This window comes from Rhinoderma darwinii, chromosome 5 (assembly GCF_050947455.1).
Source record: "Rhinoderma darwinii isolate aRhiDar2 chromosome 5, aRhiDar2.hap1, whole genome shotgun sequence".
NCBI lineage: Eukaryota > Metazoa > Chordata > Amphibia > Anura > Rhinodermatidae > Rhinoderma > Rhinoderma darwinii.
In genome coordinates this window covers 209,132,075-209,155,654 of record NC_134691.1, presented here as the reverse complement: position 1 = coordinate 209,155,654, position 23,580 = coordinate 209,132,075, and the positions used below count along the sequence as shown (strand labels likewise).

Below are 23,580 nucleotides of genomic sequence, written 5' to 3'. Positions count from 1 at the left end.
CCCATTCCCCCCCATAAAAAAAATTAAATATAAATGAATCTATAAGTCCTATGTACCCCAAAATAGTACTTATGAAAACTACACATTGGCCCGCAAAAATCAAGCCCACATACGGCCACATCGACGGAAAAATAAAAAAATTACGGCTCTTGGAATGCGGCGATGCAAAAACAAGTAATTTTTTTCTAAAAGGGTTTTTATTGTGCAAACGTAGGAAAACATATAAAACCCTTACATATTTGGTATCCCCGTAATCGTGCCGACCCATAGAATAAAGTTAACATGTTATTTACGCTGCATAGTAAACGGAGTAAATTTATAACGTGAAAATTAATGCTTGAATAGCTGCTTTTTTTCAATTCTCTCCTAAAATAAAGGTAATAAAAGTTAATCAATATGTTATAAGCATCTAAAAATTGTACAATTACAAAATACAACTCGTCCCGCAAAAAACAAACCCTTATACGGCTATGTCAACGGAATAAAAAAAGAGTTACGACTCTTGGAATGCGACCGTGAAAAAACAAAAAAATAATCCTTGGTCATTAACGTGCAAAGTGGCCCGGTCATTAAGGGGTTAATGTAAATGGGTCCAAAAGTCTGTTTTTATTAAAGAGAATCTGTCAACCAGGTTTATGCAACTCGGAGACATTATGGACACTAAGATCCGTAGTTTGCGGCCCGAACAACAGCAACAATCGTGTGCATAAGAATTAGGGCTAGGCTCACCTTTTTATTCTTTGCCATTTTAGCGTAATTAAGAAATTAATTTCCAGGTGTTTTTTGGTTTGTTTGTTTATTGTTCATTATTAAACTTGAGACTCATTTGTATATTTTATTTAGCTTTTATATAGTGCTTTTCTATTTTAAAATATGGTTTATTTTTTATTTTTTTACTGCTTAGTTGCATTACCTTTCATACATTTATTTTTCTTAAGATATTTTTTCAGGGTTTAGCAGCAGTTATAAAGTTTCAGCGATCAAGACGAATATTGGGCATTTGCTACATAGTTGTGAAGGTAACTTCTTATTAATCTTTAGTTATATTAAGAGTATATTCCCATTAGTGTTTCTTAAGTGGAACCTATCATGTCCCTGGGAGTGGTGTTCTGGCACCAAGTGTCAGATCATGTCAGTCTTTCCCACCCGCTCCACCTTTAGACCGTTGTTCTTAAAGAGGCTCTGCCACCAGATTATATATGCCCTATCTCCTACGTAATCTGATCAGCGCTGTCATTTAGATAAGTGGTTTTCATTTTGAAAAACATTTTTGAGCAATTTTAGATGTATGCGAATTAGTTTCTTAATAGACAACTGGGTGTGTTTTTACTTTTTTTTTTTACCAACTGGGCGTTGTAAAGAGAAGTGTATGACGCTGACCAATCAGTGACCAATCATTGTTTCAGCCCAGCTTCTTTCACTGCACAGTCACACTGTGCTGTGGATCACGTTGCGTAGTGAAAGAAGCCGGGCTGGAACAATGAGAAGTGTATGACACTGATTGGTCACTGATTGGTTAGCGTCATACACTCCTCTGTACAACACCCACTTGGTCAAATGTAAAAACACGCCCAGTTGTCTATTAAGAAACTAATTCGCATAAATCTAAAATTGCTCATAACTTGCTCAAAAATGATAGTTTTTCAAAATAAAAACCACTGCTGTTATCTACATTACAGTGCCGATCAGATTATGTAGGAGATGGGGCACTTATAATCTGGTGACAGAGCCTCTTTAAATAAAGCACGGTGATCCGCCCCTGTATCTTCCATTTATTCCCCTCTATTTCCCCTCCTGGACTCTCCCATTATTCCCCTCTATCTCCCTCATAGAATTTCCCCTTTTGGACTGTTCCGTGCACAGGAGGCGTGGCTGCTGCATGACAGTTGGTAGAAAAAAAGCAGTTGAGGGATTGAGTCAGCCATTTTTACAGACAGGGTATCCTGGGTCCAAAGTAAAGTAAGCAAAGTATTTACTATTAACCAATAGACTTTATCACAGCAAGTGGTATGGGTACTGAGCGCCCTCTGTTTCCCTCAAACATGCTGTTTTAACTGTTAAACTATTTTCTGTGTCCGCCTGGATTATTTCACCCACAACGGCAATACCGAGCACTCGATATCAACACAGTCCCCATAAAAAGGTAATGTCTCTATGCATTTACTGCTTCCTTGTTCCGAACTCTAGCACAGTTTGTCATGTTGCCAGGTACCTTCGTGCCATCAGCCGCCGTTCCCCTAGCAATGAGCCGGTTCATTTCGGTAGCTGATGTGCTAATTTTTTAATAAATTGACAACTGGGTGGTTTCCATTGCCCAGCATCAATGGGGCATGAACCGAAGCCACTCTGACAGAACCTAGCAAAATTAAATCAACTACGCTGGAATCCGGAACAAGGCCGCAGTACAGGTATGAAGACAGATGAACTTTTCTGGGTACATGACCGATCCTTTTTAAAGGTTATGTTTGTTTATTTTAACGCACGTTTTTAACCCCTCCCTGCTCCAGCCACTTTTGACTTTCCTGACAGAGCCTCCTTTTTCAAATCCCACACGTGTCACTTTATGTGGCAATAACTTTGGAATGCTTTTACCTATCCAAGCATTTCTGAGACTGTTTTCTTATGACATATTGTACTTTGTCAGAAGTAAAATTTGGTTGATACATTCTTTGCATATTTGTGAAAAGACCAACATTTAAAAAAATAAAAAAAAATTGCAAACATTAGCATTTTTATACATTTTTAAATGTATTTTTCTTTTAGGGTATGTGCACACGAGAACTGGCTTTTACGTCTGAAATGACAGGCTGTTTTCAGGAGAAAACAGCTGCCTCGTTTCAGACGTAAAAGCTCCTCCTCGTATTTTGCGAGGCGTCTGTGACGCTCGTAAATCTTGAGCTGTGCTTCATTGACTTCAATGAAGAACGGCTGAAATTACGTCTGAAAGAAGTGCCCTGCATATAATGTATATAAGTGCCCTGCACTTCTTTGACGAGGCAGTCATTTTACGCGTCGTCGTTTGACAGCTGTCAAACGACGACGCGTAAATGACAGGTCGTCGGCACAGTACGTCGGCAAACCCATTCAAATGAATGGGCAGATTTTTTCCGACGTACTTGAGCCGTATTTTCAGGCATAATTTGACGCATAATACGCCTCGGTTATGCCTGAAAATAGGTCTTGTGAACCCAGCCTTAAGAGATAGTAACTATTTTGTGTGGTATAACTAATTGACATTTCCCATATGTCTACTTTTATGTTGCCATTGTTTTTTGAACATCCTTTTCTTTTTCTAGGCCATAACCAGGCTTATAATTTTAGCAGAAATTTCTCAAATTTTCAATAAAATTTCAAAAGCGTATTTTTTTTAACGACCATTTCAGTTCTGAAGTGAGTTTGGGGCTCTCCATAGGCTGGATTCACTCGAGCCGGGCTCCTAGCATCATAGTTATGTACGACGCTATGAGTCCCTGCCTCGCTGCAGGATAACTGTCCCATACTGTAATCATGTTTTCAGTACGAGACAGTAGTTCCACGGAGAGGCAGGGACTCCTAGCGTCGTACATAAATAACTATGATGCTAGGAGCCCGGCTCCCTGCAGTGTGTTCAGTCTGGGACTTGCGGTCGTCCTTTACGGACCGAACATGCTCTTGTGAATCCAGCCTCGGGCCCATATATTAGAAACAACCATAGATTACCTCATTTTAAAAACTGCACCCCTCAAAGCATTGAAAACACTATTTAGAAAGTTTCTTAACCCGTTAGTGACCGCCAATACATATGCCTTTTTACGTCGCTGCATTAGAATAAAGTAAACAGAGCATTGAGCGTCAAATCTCCCTGCTCTCAGCTGCCAGAGGTAGCTGAGGGCTGGAGGCGTCCCTGCTCTGCCGGGTGAGATCGATATAAGTATGAGCGCAGATTTTTGGAGCGCAGATTTTTGGAGCGCAGATTTTGCTTAATGCCAGTTTTGTTTGTAGCTTTACTGGTAATTCAGTTTTTTAATGTGGCAGCATATGTAAGGTGGACAGAGTACACTATGGCATAATCAGGTGGTATAACAATGCGATAAAAAAATAAATAAAATTATCAATGAATGTTACGCTGTGAAGCAATCCTTTATGCACAGGCCACTGTCGCACTGATAAATGGTGTTCTTTTTAATCCCTCTTTTGGTCCACACTCTGCATCTTTGCAGTTTGGGGAATTTTTCTGGGAAAGTGATGTCCTGGTATAATACGACACCCTCACTTCCAGGGCCCTCCCCTTCCTGGTTCCCTAATATTAGGGCGATGATAAAGCGCCTCTTGAAATAGAGTTGTTCCCCTCGGGTCTGCACAACTGCATATTTTTTCTTTCTTGATTAATGAGTCATAACTTAAAGAGGCTCTGTCACCAGATTATCAAATCCCTATCTCCTATTGCATGTGATCGGCGCTGCAATGTAGATAACAGTAACGTTTTTTTTTGTTTTTTTAAACGATCATTTTTGGGCAAGTTATGAGCAATTTTATATTTATGCAAATGAGCCTTTCTAATGGACAACTGGGCGTGTTTTCTCTTATTTCCAACTGTGTCTTGTGTTTGTAACATCTGGGCGTGTTTACTTGTTTTACTAGCTGGGCGTTGTGAATAGAAGTGTTTGTCAGCATCATATGTCAGCATTATACACTTCTATTCTATACACTTCTATAGATTTATTTTTTTTATACAGTGTTAACTGTGCGTTTATAAATGACATTCTGTGGGTCAGTACGATTCCAGTGATATAAAATGTATTTATTTTATATTTTACAACTTTTTGCACAATAAAATTACTTTTTTGCCATGTTTTGAGACAGAACTTTTTAATTGTGGACGGAGCTGTATGAGGCCTTGTTTTTGGTGAGACGAGCTTTAGTTTTTATTGGTACAATTTTTGGATACATGCAACTTTTTGATCACTTTTTTTATTCCAACTTTTTTAAAGTCAATCGGACCAAAAAGCAGCATTTCTGACACTTCTGTCTTGAGTTTTTTTTTTGGGCGTTCACCGTACAAGATAAATATAATATTTTTGTAGTTCAGGCCGTTACTGATGTGGCTATACCCATTATGTATAGTTTATTAATTTTTTTCAATAATGAAGGACTTGATCTGGAAATTTTTTTTATTTTGTTACTTCATACTACTACGTTTTTTGTTTTGTTTTTTTTATTTTATTTTTTATTTTTTTATTCCAACTGGGGGACTTGAAGTCCAACTCTCTGATTGCTATTCTAATACATTACCCTACCTATGTAGTGCAATGCATTAGAGCTGTCAGTCTTACACTGACCGCAAACCTATTTGGTTCTGCCTCCAGTTGAGGCCTAAAAGGCTTTCGTACTTGGCAGACCAGAAGGCCATTGTTAGGCCTCTGGTTGCCATATCAGCCATCGGCTCGTGATGCGGTGATTCTCATCGGCTACAAACTACTTAGATGCTGTGGTTGCTTTTGAAGTGGTTAATTGTGGGGATCGGCGCTAGCTCAGAATCCTGCGATTACAGTAGGGTGTCAGCTGTATCAGCTGATACCCGGGGCTGATGGCGTGGGCTCAGCCCCTGAGCCCGTTTAATCTATTTTTCATAAGTGTTCAACATTTTGCGGGAATCACAATCTTTCCATGACTTGTACTTACGACAAATGTCTGGAAGGGATTGGTTAACCCCTTAACGCACCATGACGTAACTGTACGTCGAGGTGAGCAGTAAGTTTGCGCACCTTGACGTGCAATTACGTCTGTGCTTTGACCGTTAACCGCGGCGCTACACCGCAGCGGCGGTTAACTGTGCAGGGTGTCTGCCCTGCATTCCCCGTTGCCGATCAGCGGCCCATCGCCGCTGATATCGGCAGTTAACCTCTTAATTGCGGCGCTCGATTTTGAACGCCACAATTAAGGTGTTTAGCGCCGATCGGCAGCCCCCACGCGAAATCACGGGGGCTGGCGATGGTACCCATGGCAACCGGACGCCAGACAATGGCTTCCGGGTTGCTATGTACAGAAGCCTATGAGGACCACCCCGAGGGTGGTCGTCGTAGGCTTTCTGTCAGTGTGACTGTTACGTCACACTGACAGTTGGAATGCATTACACTACGTGTGTAGTGTAATGTATTCCAGCAACGATCAGAGCTGCAAGTCTAAGTGTCCCCTAGTGGGACAAGTGAAAAAAGTAAAAAAAAGAATAAAAATGTTTTCAAAAAAGTGTAAAAATAAAAGTTATAAGTGATATAAACAAGAACTGCTTTTTTTCCTATAATAAGTCTTTTATTATAGGAAAAAAAATGAATACGTAAAAAAAAATTACACATATTTGGTATCACTGCGTTCGTAAAGACCCCAACTATAAAACTATAATATTATTTTTCCCGCACGGTGAACACCCCAAAAAAAGAAACGAAAAACAATGGCAGAATCACTATTTTTTGGTCACCACCCCTCCCAAAATATGTAATAAAAAGTGATCAAAAAGTCGCATGTACGCCAAAATAGTACCGATACAAACTACAACCCGTCCCGCAAAAAACAAGCCCTTACACAGCTTGACTGAAAAATAAAAAAGTTATGGCTCTCAGAATATGGTGACACAAAAAATAATTTATTTTCTAAATAAGTGATTTTATTGCGCAAACGCTGCAAAACATAAAAAACCGTATATACATATGGTATCGCCATAATCGTACCGACCCGCAGAATAAAGTATAATAGTCATTTATAGCCCAGGGTAAACGCAGTCAAAAAGAAATAAAAAGCATTGTCAGAATTGATGGTTTTTGGTCACTTGGCTTGCCGAAAAATTGAATAAAAAGTGATCAACAAAATTGCATGCACCCCAAAATGGTACCAATGAAAATTACAGATTGTCCCGCAACAAATAAGCCCTCACACGGCTCCGGTGGTGAAAAAATAAAAAAAAGTTCCGGCTCCCAGATTATCGCGATGCAAAATGTACAGAGCGTTCCAAAAGCGGATAGGATCGGGTGCCATTTATAAGTGCGACACTGGCCACATATCTGTGGATTATTATTTATTTACCCTCTTATTATGCCCCTGATGTACTCTGCCCAGCCTACATGTGCCCCCACATTATAAACTGAAATACCAGCAAAACGCCAGAGCTACTACCAAGCAAAATATGCGCTCCAAAAGCCAAATGGCGTCCCTCCCTTCTGAGCCCTACAGCGTGCCCAAACAGCCGTTTACGTCCACCGATATGGCATCGCCATACCCGGGAGAACCCTGTTAATATTTTATGTGGTATTTGTGGCACAAACTGGGCACAACATATAGTGCACTAAAATGGCACATCAGTGGAAAATTTTAATTTTCACTCTGCATTAAACCCTTCGCGCACCATGACTTAATAGCATGTCGTGGTGTGGGGGGTGATATATGGAGCATCTCACGCGCTGAGCCCGCGCCATACGCTGCGGGTGTCAGCTGTGTATTACAGCTGATACCCGGGACTAACGGACAGAAACAGCGATCACGCTGTTACAGGAGCCTGTAAAAATCACAATATACTGCAATACATTAGTATTGCAGTGTATTCTACCAGTGATCTAACTATCGCTGGTTCAAGTCTCCCAGGGGGACTAATAAAATATGTAAAAACAAAAGTAAGTAGTTATTATCACTGGAAAAAATTAAATAAATATTTAAAGTCCAAAAAGAAACCCTTTTCACATTTTTTCTCTCAATGTAAAAAAATTAAAAAAATACACAAAATTGGTATCGCTGCGTCCGTAAAAGTCCAAGCTATTACAATATACCATTACTTAACTCACACGGTGAACGTCGTGAAAAATAAAGAATTTTAAACTGCAAAATCGCAGTTTTTTGGTCACCCTGGCTCTACCAAAAAAATTTAATAAAAAGTGCTCAAAAAGTCTTATGTACCAAAAAATGGTACCAATAAAAACTACAGCTCGTCCCGCAAAAAATATGCCCTCACACCACTCTATTGACGGAAAAATAAAAAAAGTTGTGGCTCTCGGAAAGCGGGGAGGAAAAACGAAAAAGAAAAAAGCAAAACATGAATCAGTTCATAAAGGGTTAATTACTTTCTAATGAAAAAGCATTTATGACCACATGTGGGGTATAGCCATACTCGGGAGAAATTGCTTTACAAATGTTGGGTTGCATTTTCTCCTTTATCCTTTGTGAAATTTAAAAAAATTCAACATTTTAGTGGAAATAATGTTGATATTAATTTTCACGCCCTAATTCTAATAAATGCTGCAAAAGACGTTTGGGGCCTAAATGCTCACTATACCCCTAGATAGATTTCTTAAGTGGTGTAGTTTCCCAAATGGGGTTACTTTTGGGGGGCTTCCACTGTTTCGGTCTCTCAGGGGCTTTGCAAATTCGACATGACACCCAAAAACTATTCCAGGTAAATTTGCGCTCCAAAAGCCAAATAGCGCTCCTTCCCTTCTAAGGCCCGGTGTGGGTCCAAACAGCAGTTTATTACCACATATGGGGTATTTACGTAATCAGGAGAAATTGTTTTACAAATGTTGGGGTGCTTTTTCTCCTTTATTCCTTGTAAAAATTAAAAATGGCTACCTTTTTTCAGAAAAAAAGTAGATTTTTACCTTTACAACCTAATTCCAATGAATTCAGCAAAACAACTGTGGGGTCAAAATGCCAACTTTACCCCTAGAAAAATTCCTTGAGGGGTGTAGCTTCCAAAATGGGGTCACTATTGGGGGGTTTCCACGGTTTTTATCCCTCCAGTGCATTGCAAACGCGACACGGCACTGAAAACTATTCCAGCAAAATCAGAAATCCAAAATCCAAATGGTGCTCCTTCTCTTCTGAGGCCTGCTGTGGGTCCAAACAGCAGTTTATTACCACATATGGGGTATTGCTATAATCGGAAGAAATTGCTTTACATATGTTGGGGTGTTTTTTCTACTTTATTCCTTGTAAAAAAAATAATTTCTAAGTTTTTTCACAAAAAAAGTAGATTTTCATCTTCACATACTAATTCAAATAAATTTAGCAAAAAAACTGTGGGTTAAAAATGCTAACTATACCCATAGATACATTCCTTGAGGGGTATAGTTTCCAAAATGGGGTCACTTTTTGGGGGTCTTTACTGTTTTGGTACCACAAGACCTATTCAAACCTGACATGGTGCCTAAAATATATTCTAAAAAAAGGAGGCCCAAAATCCACTGGGTGCTCCTTTGCTTCTGAGGCCTGTGTTTCAGTCCATTATCACACTAGGGCCACATGCGGGATATTTCTAAAAACTGCAGAATCTGGGCAATAACTATTGAGTTGCATTTCTTGGGTAAAACCTTCTGTGGTACAGAAAAAATGTATTACAAATGAATTTTCGAAGAAAAAAAATGAAATTTGTAAATTTCACCTCTACTTTGCTTTAATTCCTGTGAAACGCCTAAAGGGTTAAAACATTTTCTGAATGCTGTTTTGAATACTTTGATCGGTGCAGTTTTCAAAATGGGGTGACTTCTGGGGACTTTCTAATATATAGGGCCCTCAATGCCACTTCAGAACTGAACTGGTCCCTGAAAAAATAGGCTTTTGAAATTTTCTTGAAAATATGAGAAATTGCTTCTAAAGTTCTAAGCCTTGTAACGTCCTAGAAAAATAAAATAAAAACGACGAAAACATAAAGTAGACATATGGGAAATATAAACTAGTAAGTATTTTGTGTGGTATTACTATCCGTTTTACAAGTAAATACATTTAAATTTAGAAAAATGCAAATTTTTGCTAATTTTCTCTAAATCTTGGCGTTTCTTACAAATAAATATTGAATTTAACGACGACATTTTTTCAGTATCATAAAGTACAACATGTCACGAGAAAACAATCTCAGAATCGCTTGGATAGGCAGAAGCATTCTGGAGTTATTACCACATAAAGTGACACATGTCAGATTTGCAAAAATGGGGCTGGTCCTGAAGGCCAAACAGGCTTAGACACTAAGGGGTTTTTCAATTTATTAATTATATTTTTGGTGGAAAAAATTGATGGTAAACATCTTTTTATATATTTTGTTTGTATCAATGCATTCTGTGGTGTCATGTAAGAAATGCATCAGAATTGTAGCAGACTTTTTTTGTAAAAGTCTGAAGCCTGGTAAACCGATTATAAAATGAGGCTTTAAAAAAGACTAGCGGGCACAAATATAATTTTTTATTAGCCATCTAAACAACATAGTGTGAAGTAGAATATCAATTAATATATTTTCTCCCTCTCTTAAAGGTTTCTTTACTGGTAGTTGTGGAGATTGGTGTTTTCCCACTTGTTTGTGGCTGGTGGTTGGACATTTGCTCATTGGTAAGTATTTTAATTATCTATGTTGGAGAAACTGTTTAAAGAGTCTCTGTCACCACATGAGACGTGGCCTATCTCCTACAAAATGTGATCGGCGCTGTAATGTAGATTACAGCAGTATTTTTTATTTAGATAAACTATCAATTTTGACGGAATTATGACCTATTTTAGATTTATGCTAATGACTTTCTTAATAGACAACTGGATGTGTTTTCACTTTTTGAATAAGTGGGTGTTGTGGAGAGAAGTATATGATGCTGACCAATCAGCGTCATACACTTCCCTCTATTCATTTACTCAGCACATAGTGATCCTGCGTTGTTCACTATGTGCAGTCACATACTCACACATTATAACGTTACTGAAGTGTCTTGAGAGTTAATAGACATCGCTTCCAGCCAGGACGCGATGTCTATTCACAATCCCGACACTTCGGTAACGTGTGTGTGGGACTTAATGACAGCTGTAAATCACGCTTGCTGTCATTAACTCTCACACAAATGTTACCGAAGTGTCGGGATTATGAATAGACATCGCGTCCTGGCTGGAAGCGATGTCTATGAACTCTCAAGACACTTCAGTAACGTTAATGTGTGTGTATGTGATGCACATAGTGAACAATGCAGGATCTCTATGTGCAAGTGTATGACGCTGATTGGTCAGCGTCATACACTTCTCTCCACAACGCCCACTTAGTCAAAAACTAAAAACACATCCAGTTGTCTATTAAGAAAGTCATTCGCATAAATCTAAAATAGGTCCTAACTCCGTCAAAACTGATCGTTTTACTAAATAAAAAACACTGCTGTAATCTACATTACAGCGCCGATGACATTATGTAGAAGATAGGGCACTTATAATGTAATGTGATGACAGAGCCTGACAGTTTTATGTATGACATTCGAATATATTTTTTAATTTTATGTTATGAAGAGAATTCTATGTATTTTGTATTTATAGCATTTATTCTAATCTACTGTGTTTTAATTCCTCACAATTTTCAAGGTCTCTTCTTTTTTTTTTTTGTCAATGAAAGGATCCATTTTTTTTTTCAGCTAGTGTTAGTATTCAGACCACTGTAATACAGATCTGTTCAGGAATATTATATTTAGCGTGGGGAACGGATCCCATCAGGACAAAGTAGGTATTTCTTTCCCAAACTGCTTTCTCCTGTTAGGATACAAATCCATTTGTTCGGCAAAACTGCATGCGTATTTACACATATTTAACAGTTTTTTTCAATGCCGTTTTTGCCTGCACGGTAATTAGAAATAAAACTTGTTAAATACCGTATTTTACCGACTCTAAAACACACCCAAGTTTTAGTCAACAGAAAATGGGAAAAAATGATTTATTATTTTACTAAAAAAAATTGTTCTGTTTCACTACATGAGAGCCATAACTTTTTATATTTTTTCATCGATTGAGCAGTATGAGTGGTTATTTTTTTGCGGGACGAGCTGTAGTTGGCACCATTTTTTGGTAAATACGGTGTTTTTATCACTTTTTTTTTTAATTTCAGTTTATTTTAACGCTAAATTGTCCAAAAAACGGTTCTGGTGTTTTTTTGTGTTTTTTTTACGCTGTTCGCTACTGTGCGAGTTAAATAATGGTATATTGTGTTGTTCGGACTTTTACGGACGCAGCGATACCAATTTTTTTAATTTTTATTTTTTACGTTTTGCTTGAGGAGAAATTGGAAAAGGGTTTGTTGTTTTTTTTTTGTTTTTTTTTTGAACTTTTAATATTTTTTTACTTTTTTTTTACACTCATAGGCTATGTTCACACGGGGTCTTTTGCCGAGTTTTTTGACGCGGAAACCGCGTCGCAAAACTCGGCAGAAACGGCCCGAGAACGCCTCCCATTGATTTCAATGGGAGGCGTCGGCGTCTTTTTCCCGCGAGCAGTAAAACTGCCTCGCGGGAAAAAGAAGCGACATTCCCTATCTTCGGGCGCTTCCGCGTCCGACCTCCCATTGACTTCAATGGGAGGCAGGAGAAAGCGTGTTTTATGCCCGCGGCGCTCAATGGCCGCGGGCGAAAAACGGCGCGATAATTGCTATTCACACGGAGTATTTTGGGGGAGGAATATCTGCCTCAAAATTCCGTTTGGAGCTTTGAGGCAGATATTCCTCCCCCAAAATACTCCGTGTGAACATAGCCATAAGTTCCCCCTGGGGGATCGCTGGTACATTACACTGCAATACAGATGTATTACAGTATATTGTCATTTCTACAGGCCTCTGCTAAGCCTTGCTGGAGGCATGGATTAGCAGAGGCAGACCTGGGGGCCTAATGACAGCTGCCATGACAACCATCGGTTCCAACCCCAATCATGTTGCGGGGGGGCGTTGGGCTGTTACTATGGGAGTTACGGAAACAGCGTTGCTTAGCAAGCTACACTTTTTCCGTAAGTACTATTCAGTTCTAAGGGAGTTACAGAAACCGTGCAGCTCAGCGAGTTACGCTGTTTCCGTAACTCCCAACCATGTAATCCGTAAGTGGCCAAGAGGCAGCGTGCGCACAAAAAGCTAGAATGTGGTTTAGGGGGCCACATTCTAGAGATAGGTGCGGGTCCAAGAGGTGGGACCCACATCTATCTGAGATTTATGAAATATACTGTGGATATGTCATAAAAGTCCCTCATGGGAAAACCCCTCTAACCCCTTGGTGACATACGATGTACTATTGCTGAATTGTCTCCAAGGGGAAGTATGGAGCGCGCTCAGGCTCCATACTCAGCGGGAGACGGCCGTGTTTTACAGCCGACACCTTACACCAATGGGCGGAAGCAAAGATCACTTAGACTCCGCCCGTTTAACACCTTAAATGCTGCAGTCAATCGCAACCACGGAATTTAAATTGCTCTGAATCAGGGGGCTACCCCTCAAACATGCCATTGTGCCCCCCACCCGGTGCGCGATCGGACGGTGACTAATGGTGGTCATGGCAGCCTGGGGGCCCAATGAAGGCCCCCAGGTCTGCCATCTTTGTACTCCTTTGAAGCTCTGCCTCTGGTAGGGCTTCAAAGGAGACTGTTAGTAACACGATATACTGCAATACATTAGTATTGCAGTATGTCATGCATCGATCAAACGATCACTGGTTCAAGTCCCCTAGGGGGACTAATAAACAAAGTAAAAAAGTATTTAGAAGTAAAAAAAAAAAACTTTTTACCCCCTTTCACCTATGGCAGCACCCCTGGAGAGACATCCCATTCGCTGGACAGGAAGCCTGAGGATATAAAAAAGGACCTACCTTTCCATACACCCTAGTCAGGTTTCCTGTCCTCCAGATGGGGTTGTCCTGTTAGGAGAAAAGCACTTCTCCCTTGGTTGCAGACCCCCTAGCAGGTTCTCACCTTTTCTCCCTAGGGGTGCTCTGGAAGGTGTAAGTCTCCTCTGGAGGGAGCAACCTTAAGTCTGGGAACGGTTACTCCCTCCTCTCCCGGTCCATCGCTTCCATCCCACGAGGTGAGAGCTTCCGCTGGTGGCAGAGCGATTCTCCCGGGGTCGTACTTGGTTCCCTGGTGGGGCTGATACGCAAGCCCAGCGTTGGCGGCTTCCGGCACACTCCGTGCAAAACTTCCGGAAGCGGCAACGCGTCACTTCTGGCGGGGTTAAGCGTCCTACACTCAAGGAAGCGGTGGTACCGGCGACCCCAATGGGGAGGAGGTGCTCCAGGCATAAGGAGCAGAGAGCCTCCCCAGCCAATCCAAGGCTTAGTTAGGCCTCAACGATATGGAGCCTCCGTCTGCAGCATCTCCTCCCATAATGGAAACGCCAGTAGAAGCAGCAGGACGCGCTGACCACTCGGATGCCAAAAGATCCTCCAGTGTGGTACTCGAGGAGAAGGCAGGACTTATATAGGGTAAGACAAAAAAAACCCTCTCTCTTTGCTAATACTGTCCTCTTCTCTTGTACGTATGTTTAGGCCAGGGAAGGTCCTAGAAAGAATCTGGATAAGACCACTAACAAAGAATGCGCAGTTTGTAATAAAAAACTTGCAGCCTCTTATAATAAAAGACTTTGCCAGAATTGCTTAGATCAAATCATCACTGAATAATCTACACTTCTGGCTTCAAGCATTAAAGAGATCATGAGGGAAGATGCTAGGAACTCGCTAAAGTCCCTAAAGAAAAATCTACCGTCCACCTCTTCCAGTCGGGTAGATTTATCAGATTCCTCTACTGACGAGGATTTTCAGCTAGAGAAACGAGAACTGAGCTCTTCAGCTAATACCTCGGATGAGGACAGGGGGGGGATTTGTTCTTAGCAGAAGACGTAGATCAGCTCCTAAAAACCGTAAGAGCAGCTATGAATATTGATGACCACAAAGAACCTTGTTGTGTCCAGGACATAATATTTGAAGGCTTAGAGCCTAGAAAACAGAGAGATTTTCCCATTCATAAAAATGTATTAAGTCTCATCGAAAGGGAATGGAAAAATCCAGATAGGAAAGTTGGTATTCCCAAATTTCTTAAAAGGAAATATCCCTTTGAAGACAATAACAACCAAATATACAACTCCGCTCTCTACTCACTGAAATATCTCAACAAGGAGATGAACAACCGGAGCAGGTAAAAAAGAGGTGAAATCCTCAACACCACAAAAAAACAGAGACAAATTGATAGTTTTTTACCGCTCAGACGGTTGTGGATGTAAAGTCTGAAGTGTCCATCAAGGGTTTGACCTTCCCCCAGCTAGCATACAGAAAGAACGATCCAAATTTCCACTGGTGTGTGTATCCCGCTGGTACTTGTACTGCAACTGCTGCTGTGTATATCCTCGTACTTGATGTTCTAAATCTCCAACAAGGGAGAAAAAGGAGATAGTGCACTACCTTTTGGAAACTACAAATTCCACGAGTCTATTCCATACTTACAAAAACAGATATAGATAAAAGCATAAGATAAGCTCTTGTAACACGCCAAATAATGCAACTCGACCCTGGGTTTCGCCTTTCTGGCTTCCTCTGGGACATCAGAGGTAGCCAGAAGGGCGAAAGTCAGGGTCGGGTTGCATTATACCAGCGAGATACACACACCAGTGGAAATTTGGATCGCTCTTTCTGTATGCTAGCTGGGGGAAGGTCAAACCCTTGATGGAGACTTCAGACTTTATATCCACAACTGTCTGAGCGGTAAAAAACTATCAATTTATCCCTTTGAAGAAGAGGTCTGCAGGGACTGGGTAATACCCCTAATCTTGACGCCCCAGTGGCAAAAATATAGAGGAAAAATGCTCTTCCCTTTGAGGATCTAGACTCTTTATCCAATCCCATGGATAGGAAAGCTGATTACTACCTTTCGAGACAAGACTCCTAGGGAGCAGATCCTCTCCTCCCTTCCAGCGCTATCTAAGGCAGCAGATTTTCTGGCTGACGCCTCCATAGATTCTCTCCGCCTATCCGCCCGATCAGCAGCCATCTGAAACTCTGCTAGAAGGGCTATTTGGCTAAAAACCTGGAATACCCTTTTGGATCAAAAGGGAAGCTTTTTGCAATTCCCTGCTCTGGAGATTATCTGTTTCGGCCCCTGATAGATGACCCATTGGAGAAAGCGTCTGATAGAAAAAAGGAATTCCCTACACCAGGAAAACCAATGGACTCCTTTCGTCCCAAAAGGTTTAATAAAAGACCTAACCCTAGGGGACAGGAGTTTAAAACCCAAAAGTTTCCTAGGAAGAACAAGGGTTTCCTTTTCAGGCCTCAAAACTACCCCAAAAACAGGGAACACCAACAATGACGCCAGAAGATCCATGATGTGGGGTTGCCTATCCCTGTTTTTCAAAAATTGGGGAAAAATTTCATCAAATCGGTGGATCTTGGGAAGGGTAAAAACAGGGTATCTTCTAGAATTCAAATCTCTTCCCCCCAGACAGATTCTTTCCCACAAAGACCCTAAAAAAAATTCAGAAAAACAGAAAGAATTAGTCAGAAATTTATCAAATGAGTTGCAAAATGACTACAAAATATAGTCAAGACATTGACAAGATTAGAAATAATGATTTTTATTTCAAATAATAATTTTCTCCTTCAAATTTTGCTTTCGTCAAAGAATGCACCATTTGCAGCAATTACAGCATTGCAGACCTTTGGCATTCTAGCTGTTAATTTGCTGAGGTAATCGGGAGAAATTTCACCCCATGCTTCCAGAAGCCCCTCCCACAAGTTGGATTGGCTTGATGGGCACTTCTTGCGTACCATACGGTCAAGCTGCTCCCACAACAGCTCTATGGGGTTGAGATCTGGTGACTGCGCTGGCCACTCCATTACAGATAGAATACCAGCTGCCTGCTTCTTCCCTAAATAGTTCTTGCATAATTTGGAGGTGTGCTTTGGGTCATTGTCCTGTTGTAGGATGAAATTGGCTCCAATCAAGCGCTGTCCACAGGGTATGGCATGTCGTTGCAAAATGGAGTGATAGCCTTCCTTATTCAAAATCCCTTTTACCTTGTACAAATCTCCCACTTTGCCAGCACCAAAGCAACCCCGGACCATCACATTACCTCCACCATGCTTGACCGATGGCGTCAGGCACTCTTCCAGCATCTTTTCAGTTGTCCTGCATCTCACAAATGTTCTTCTGTGTGATCCAAACACCTCAAACTTCGATTCGTCTGTCCATAACACTTTTTTCCAATCTTCCTCTGTCCAATGTCTGTGTGCTTTTGCCCATATTAATCTTTTCCTTTTATTAGCCAGTCTCCGATATGGCTTTTTCTTTGCCACTCTGCCCTGAAGGCCAGCATCCCGGAGTCGCCTCTTCACTGTAGACGTTGACACTGGCGTTTTGCCGGTACTATTTAATGAAGCTACCAGTTGAGGACCGGTGAGGCGTCTATTTCTCAAACTAGAGACTCTAATGTACTTGTCTTGTTGCTCAGTTGTGCAGCGGGGCCTCCCACTTCTCTTTCTACTCTGGTTAGAGCCTGTTTGTGCTGTCCTCTGAAGGGAGTAGTACACACCGTTGTAGGAAATCTTCCGTTTCTTGGCAATGTCTTGCATGGAATAGCCTTCATTTCTAAGAACAAGAATAGACTGTCGAGTTTCACATGAAAGCTCTCTTTTTCTAGCCATTTTGAGAGTTTAATCGAACCCACAAATGTAATGCTCCAGATGCTCAACTAGCTCAAAGGAAGGTCAGTTTTATAGCTCCTCTAAACAGCAAACCTATTTACAGCGGTGCTAACATAATTGCACAAGGGTTTTCAAGTGTTTTCTAATCATCCATTAGCCTTCTAACACAGTTAGCAAACACAATGTACCATTAGAACACTGGAGTGATGGTTGCTGGAAATGGGCCTCTATACAGGGTGGGCCATTTATATGGATACACCTAAATAAAATGGGAATGGTTGGTGATATTAACTTCCTGTTTGTGGCACATTAGTATATGGGAGGGGGGAAACTTTTCAAGCTGGGTGTTGACCATGGTGGCCATTTTGAAGTCGGCCATTTTGTATCCAACTTTAGTTTTTTCAATGGGAAGAGGGTCATGTGACACATCAAACTCATCGAGAATTTCACAAGAAAAACAATGGTGTGCTTGGTTTTAACGTTACTTTTTTCTTTCATGAGTTATTTACAAGTTTCTGACCACTTATAAAATGTGTTCAAAGTGCTGCCCATTGTGTTGGATTGTCAATGCAACCCTCTTCTCCCACTCTTCACACACTGATAGCAACACCGCAGAAGAAATGCTAGCACAGGCTTCCAGTATCCGTAGTTTCAGTTGCTGCACATCTCGTATCTTCACAGCATAGACAATTGCCTTCAGATGACCCCAAAGATAAAAGTCTAAGGGGCTCAGATCGGGAGGCATTTCTTCTGCAGTGTTGCTATCAGTGTGTGAAGAGTGGGAGAAGAGGGTTGCATTGACAAAATGGCCGACTTCAAAATGGCCGCCATGGTCAACACCCAGCTTGAAAAGTTTCCCCCCTCCCATATACTAATGTGCCACAAACAGGAAGTTAATATCACCAACCATTCCCATTTTATTTAGGTGTATCCATATAAATGGCCCACCCTGTACACCTATGGAGACATTGCATTAAAAACCAGACGTTTGCATCTAGAATAGTCATTTAGCGCATTAACAATGTATAGAGTGTATTTCTGATTAATTTAATGTTATCTTCATTGAAAAAAACTGATCCTAAACTTTTGACCGGTAGTGTATGTGTATCTTTTTTAACTCCTTAACGACCGTCTTCTGTCAGCAGGTCCTTCGTCTATAGCGATGTCTTTTGGCGTTGCTGTAGAGGAGGCTGATAAGCGCTCATCCTCTTTGCAGGAGTTGTAACTTACAGCACCTTTACTTAGAGAAGCCTTCTGAGCATAGCTGGGATCGGAAAAAATTCTGTCCCTAACTGTTTAACACTTTGATCACCACGGTTGGTGACTGTGGCATGATCAAAGGGGACTCCCCTATTCGATCTTGTCACCGGAAATGCGGTGATGCGATCGAAGGCTGTGTCATAGTGAAAAAGTGTAATGTGTTAGTATACAGGAGTATTCTTATAACCTTATTTTTTTACTTATAATGTATCCCTTAATGGGATTAAAAAAAAGTAACAAAAAAAATGTCCCTAAAGTTCCATTATTTTGCATCAAATATTTTATTTGCCCATACATCACATAAAAATGAAAAACCTACACAAATTAATTATTTACAAGACCGTAATAACCTGAAGAATTAATTTAACAGGTTATTTAGCGTGAAACGTAAACCGGATAAAAAAATGTAAAATATTAATTCAGAGAATAACTTTTTCCTATATTCTCACCGTAAAAACAAATTATATAACTTACACAGTGGATTTTTTTTTCTACCCCTAAACTGCACAGAAAAATAAAATAAAAAATTCTGCATAAAACACGGCCCCCTACAGCCACGGCAATGAAAAAAGTTATGGCTGCTGAAAGGCAGCGGGGCAAAAACTGAAAAATCTAGCTGGTCATTAAGGCCTTTTCCGGCCCGGTCATTAAGGGGTTAAAGATATCCCACTTTTTTAGGTCTACAGCTTGACCGAAGTGTCTCCATGATAACAGACTACAAACAAAACTCTGTAGATTGATCCTGAGGTTATGCTGCCACATGTCCCCCTACTCCCGGCTTCCCTACAGAATTTAGGTTGATTTATACTTTTTCTCATTGTTTGCTTGATTTATATTTCAGGAAATGTTTGATGCCACTTTGAAAGACAGGGAACTTAGCTTTCAGTCAGCACCTGGAACAACCATGTTTCTTCATTGGCTTGTTGGAATGGTTTACGTTTTTTATTTTGCATCTTTCATCCTGCTACTAAGAGAGGTAAGAGGGGGGAAATAATAGGTCAATAAAAGTTATTCTGTTTCTGTTTATGCATTATTTCAACCAGTTCAGGTCCAGGCTATTTTAGCCATTTGGCTTTCAGAACCAGACGCAGTTTAGTCATTTTTAGCGCTATGTGATTGAGTCCACAATTCTGGTGTCTTTTCCTATATATATATTTTTTTTTTTGAGAATTTTAAGGCTTATAAATGTAAAAAAACAAGTTAACTTATTTTGGTAATATTATAGTATTACTTTAGAATATACTTTTTATTTGTGATAATCATTTTCTACCGTACATTTTGATATATTACTGGTCTATTGTAGGGTAATTGGGTCATCACTAGCATTACAAAAATGATTGGCAACGAGCATTTTTTGGGGGGTGTTTTATTTGTATTTTTTAATTTAATTTATTTTTTATTTGGTCGGTCTCTCAAAGGTCAAATAATACCACTGGGGGACTTCATTGTTTTAATATTTAAGTTTCACACTATACTTTTCCACTGTAACTGAGGCTGCACAGGGAAATCGGGGATTATTGTCACTGATCGGGCTCTGCTGGGTCTAGTTAGAGCCAGCACCGGTCTCCCACTAACAGATCCTGGCAATCCAGTGACCAGTCACATGATCACCGAGATCAATACAGGCAGCTGGCCTCTGCCTCTATTCTTTATACAGAGTTTATTCAGCACTATGTATGTAAAATCAGAGAAGACAGAAGTGGTGAGAAACTCCCTAGAGACCCCGGCAGTCCCTAACTGACGGGCTCCTGATTTCAACTGCCCGATCACTCAGGCAGCCAGCTTAAGCCCGTGCCATAGACCGCCCGCCGTAAATATGCGGTGAGCGGTCCTCATCATGTTAAGAAACAATAAGTCAATAAGTAATTCAGTTTTATCAAATTATTTATGCATAATTTTAAGATTTCAGTTTAACAGGCTTTGATATATTTGTTTTATTGTTTTTTATCAGGTGCTAAGACCAGGAGTTCTGTGGTTTCTCAGAAATTTGAATGATCCTGATTTTAATCCAGTCCAGGAAATGATTCACTTGCCAATTTATAGACATCTGAGAAGATTTATACTATCTGTGGTAAACATAATATGACTTTAATTACTGAATGTTTATTTATTTTCTGCTATTTATAGAACGGATTAAGGCCCTATTCACACGACAGGGATTCTCGGCTGTGCGACAGACGTTGTTTGAACGGCCGTCACACGGCCGCAGTAGAAACAATAGACCTCTAATGGGGCTTTTCACACGGCCGATTTTTTTTTATGGCTCGGTAAACCAAAAAATGGGCCGTTCTACCGGCCGCACGGCTGTCACTCTAATGTGGTCCAAGTGACGGCCGTGCATTCTGCCACTCACTCGATCGCTCGCTCTCTTCTCCTCACAGCGCGAAGTGCGTGTGAGGCGGAGGTATTTTGTTGCTCCCTGTAAGAGCGGAATCCCTAATCCCTGGCTACAGCTTCGACTGAAGCTGTGGCCCGGGGATTCCGCTCCAGGAGAAGTCTCTGATTTTACTGTCCATATATGGACAGTGAAGTCAGGGACTTCACCTGGAGATGTCCCCTACAGGAAGGTAGGGGGCGGTGCCATCTATGGGGTGTTTCTATGTACAGGGGTGCTGTATAGCACTACCTACAGGGGAGCTGTGTGGCATTAACTACAGGGGAGCCGTGTGGCATTACCTACAGGGGAGCCGTGTGGCATTACCTACAGGGGAGCCGTGTGGCATTACCTACAGGGGAGCCGTGTGGCATTACCTACAGGGGAGCCGTGTGGCATTACCTACAGGGGAGCCGTGTGGCATTACCTACAGGGGAGCCGTGTGGCATTACCTACAGGGGAGCCGTGTGGCATTACCTACAGGGGAGCCGTGTGGCATTACCTACAGGGGAGCCGTGTGGCATTACCTACAGGGGAGCCGTGTGGCATTACCTACAGGGGAGCCGTGTGGCATTACCTACAGGGGAGCCGTGTGGCATTACTGTTGCATTCCAAGAGTCGTAACTTTTTTTTATTCCATAAACATAGGCGTTGTGGGACACAAAAAGCCGTAACGGCTTGTTTTTTTTTCGGGACGAGTTGTATTTTTTTAATTGCATCGTTTTTGAATGCATATAATATATTAACTTTTATTAACTTTATTTTAGGAGATAATTTAAAATAAACAGCTATTCCAGCATTGTTTTTCACGTTATAAATTTACACTTTTCACTATGTAGCGTAAATAACATGTTACTTTTATTCTATGGGTCGGCTCGATTACAAGGATACCAAATATGTAAAGGTTTTATATGTTTCCCTACATTTGCACAATAATCAGTTTTTAAAAAAATTACTTGTTTTTGCATCGCTGCATTCCAAAAGCCGTAACTTTTTTTTTATTTTTCCGTCGATGTAGCCATATGTGGGCTTGTCTTTTGCTGGAGAAGGTACTACACCTGGTCCAGCAAAAAACAAGCCCACAAATAGTACCAAAGCTTTCATTGGTATTATTTTGGGGTATATAGGACTTTATTTATTAACTTTTTTTTTTTTTATGGGGGAAAGGGAATTTTGCAGTTGGTTTTTTTTGATGCCGCCCATTCGGCAGCTTAATGTGTTTGTTATCTTTTATTGTTCGAGTCGATACAATTGCGGCAATACCATATATATCTATGTGTTGTTGTTTTTTTACACTTACTAAATTAAACCACTTTTTATGGAAAAAGAAAGTGGTTTTATCTTATTTTTTACTGTAATCTTATTTCTTTTTTTAATAGACTTTATTTAACTGTGTTTTACTTTTTTTTTTTTCCCCCACTAGGGGACTTCACTTTGCGATCTTTTAAGTGCAGATGTAATGCTTTAGTATACTTAGTGTAAAACTGACAGGCAATCTATTAGGCCATGCCTCTGGCAGTTGCTGAGGGCAGACTTGGGGGTGTTTTTTTCATCCTAGCTGCCATGGAAACCCATCAGCGCCCCACGATCACGTCACGGGTATGCCGATGAGGTAACAGAGAGTACTTTCTACCTCTGTCAAACACATTCGACGCCGCGGTCGCTATTAACAGCGACATCTAAGGGGCTAAACTGCTGGAATCGGAGAGCTCCCCTCGCAGTTTCGGCAGGAGTCTGGCTGTGTATAACAGCCGTGCTCCTGCCACTGATCTTGTGGGTACAGCTCCTGCTTGTGACAGATATCAGTCACTTGTCATTAAGGGGTTAAAAACAGAAGTTTTTTTTTTTCTAGTAAAATATATTTGAGTCCTCAGGTACTTTTGCTAGGTATAGAATATAGATCAGAGAAATGGTGCTTCATACAGCAAGACCGTTAGTAAAAAATAGGTTTGGGTAATAGGTGTACAATTGCGGTCACTTATTTTTGTTTTGCTGATGGGCACAACTCCCATTATAGCTTTTGTACACTTATGAACGTATGGGTGTTAGAGCTGCTTCCAAGCCTCCCCTGCCCGGATACTCTATGATGAGCAGGTTGTGTACGAGAGATAGAGAAGAAAATAGGGATTGTCACCGGCACTGCTAACAAAATTTGAAATCCTTGTTGTTTTTGTTTAATGATGCTTTATTCTGACGCTGACACTAGGTGATTTGGGGTTGTATCAAACCCTTCAGGAAAATCCCTATTTTCTTCTTTAGTTCACAGATTAAGTACTTTTGTCTCCCAAAGATTGCTTTTATCGGAGTTAAGACCACCATGCAATTTAGAAAATTAACAGCTGCTTAAATTATGGCAGAATGTGGGTGAATGCATTTCTTCTCTGCGAACGGTTGTACCGAGAAGAATTACCAAATCTAATCCTATGCCCCTGGAAGCCTGAGACGGTCAGTCCGGTTTTCATTAAAAAAATAAATCCTTAGGGATTTTGGGAAATCTATCTTGAAGCAGCTTTTCCTATGAGGAAGTTAAAT

General features: G+C 40.7%; 1 protein-coding gene across 2 annotated transcripts in view; it reads left to right on the top strand.

Annotated features, from left to right (window-relative positions):
* Positions 1-23,580, top strand: part of MARCHF6 (membrane associated ring-CH-type finger 6) — a 375,114-nt gene that overhangs the window by 215,766 nt on the left and 135,768 nt on the right. For both annotated transcript variants that reach the window (XM_075826906.1, XM_075826903.1), the window contains exons 13-16: positions 951-1,019; positions 10,264-10,338; positions 19,516-19,650; positions 20,626-20,745. In XM_075826906.1, the coding sequence (XP_075683021.1) occupies positions 951-1,019; positions 10,264-10,338; positions 19,516-19,650; positions 20,626-20,745 (399 nt within the window). The remainder of the gene's footprint in view (positions 1-950; positions 1,020-10,263; positions 10,339-19,515; positions 19,651-20,625; positions 20,746-23,580) is intronic.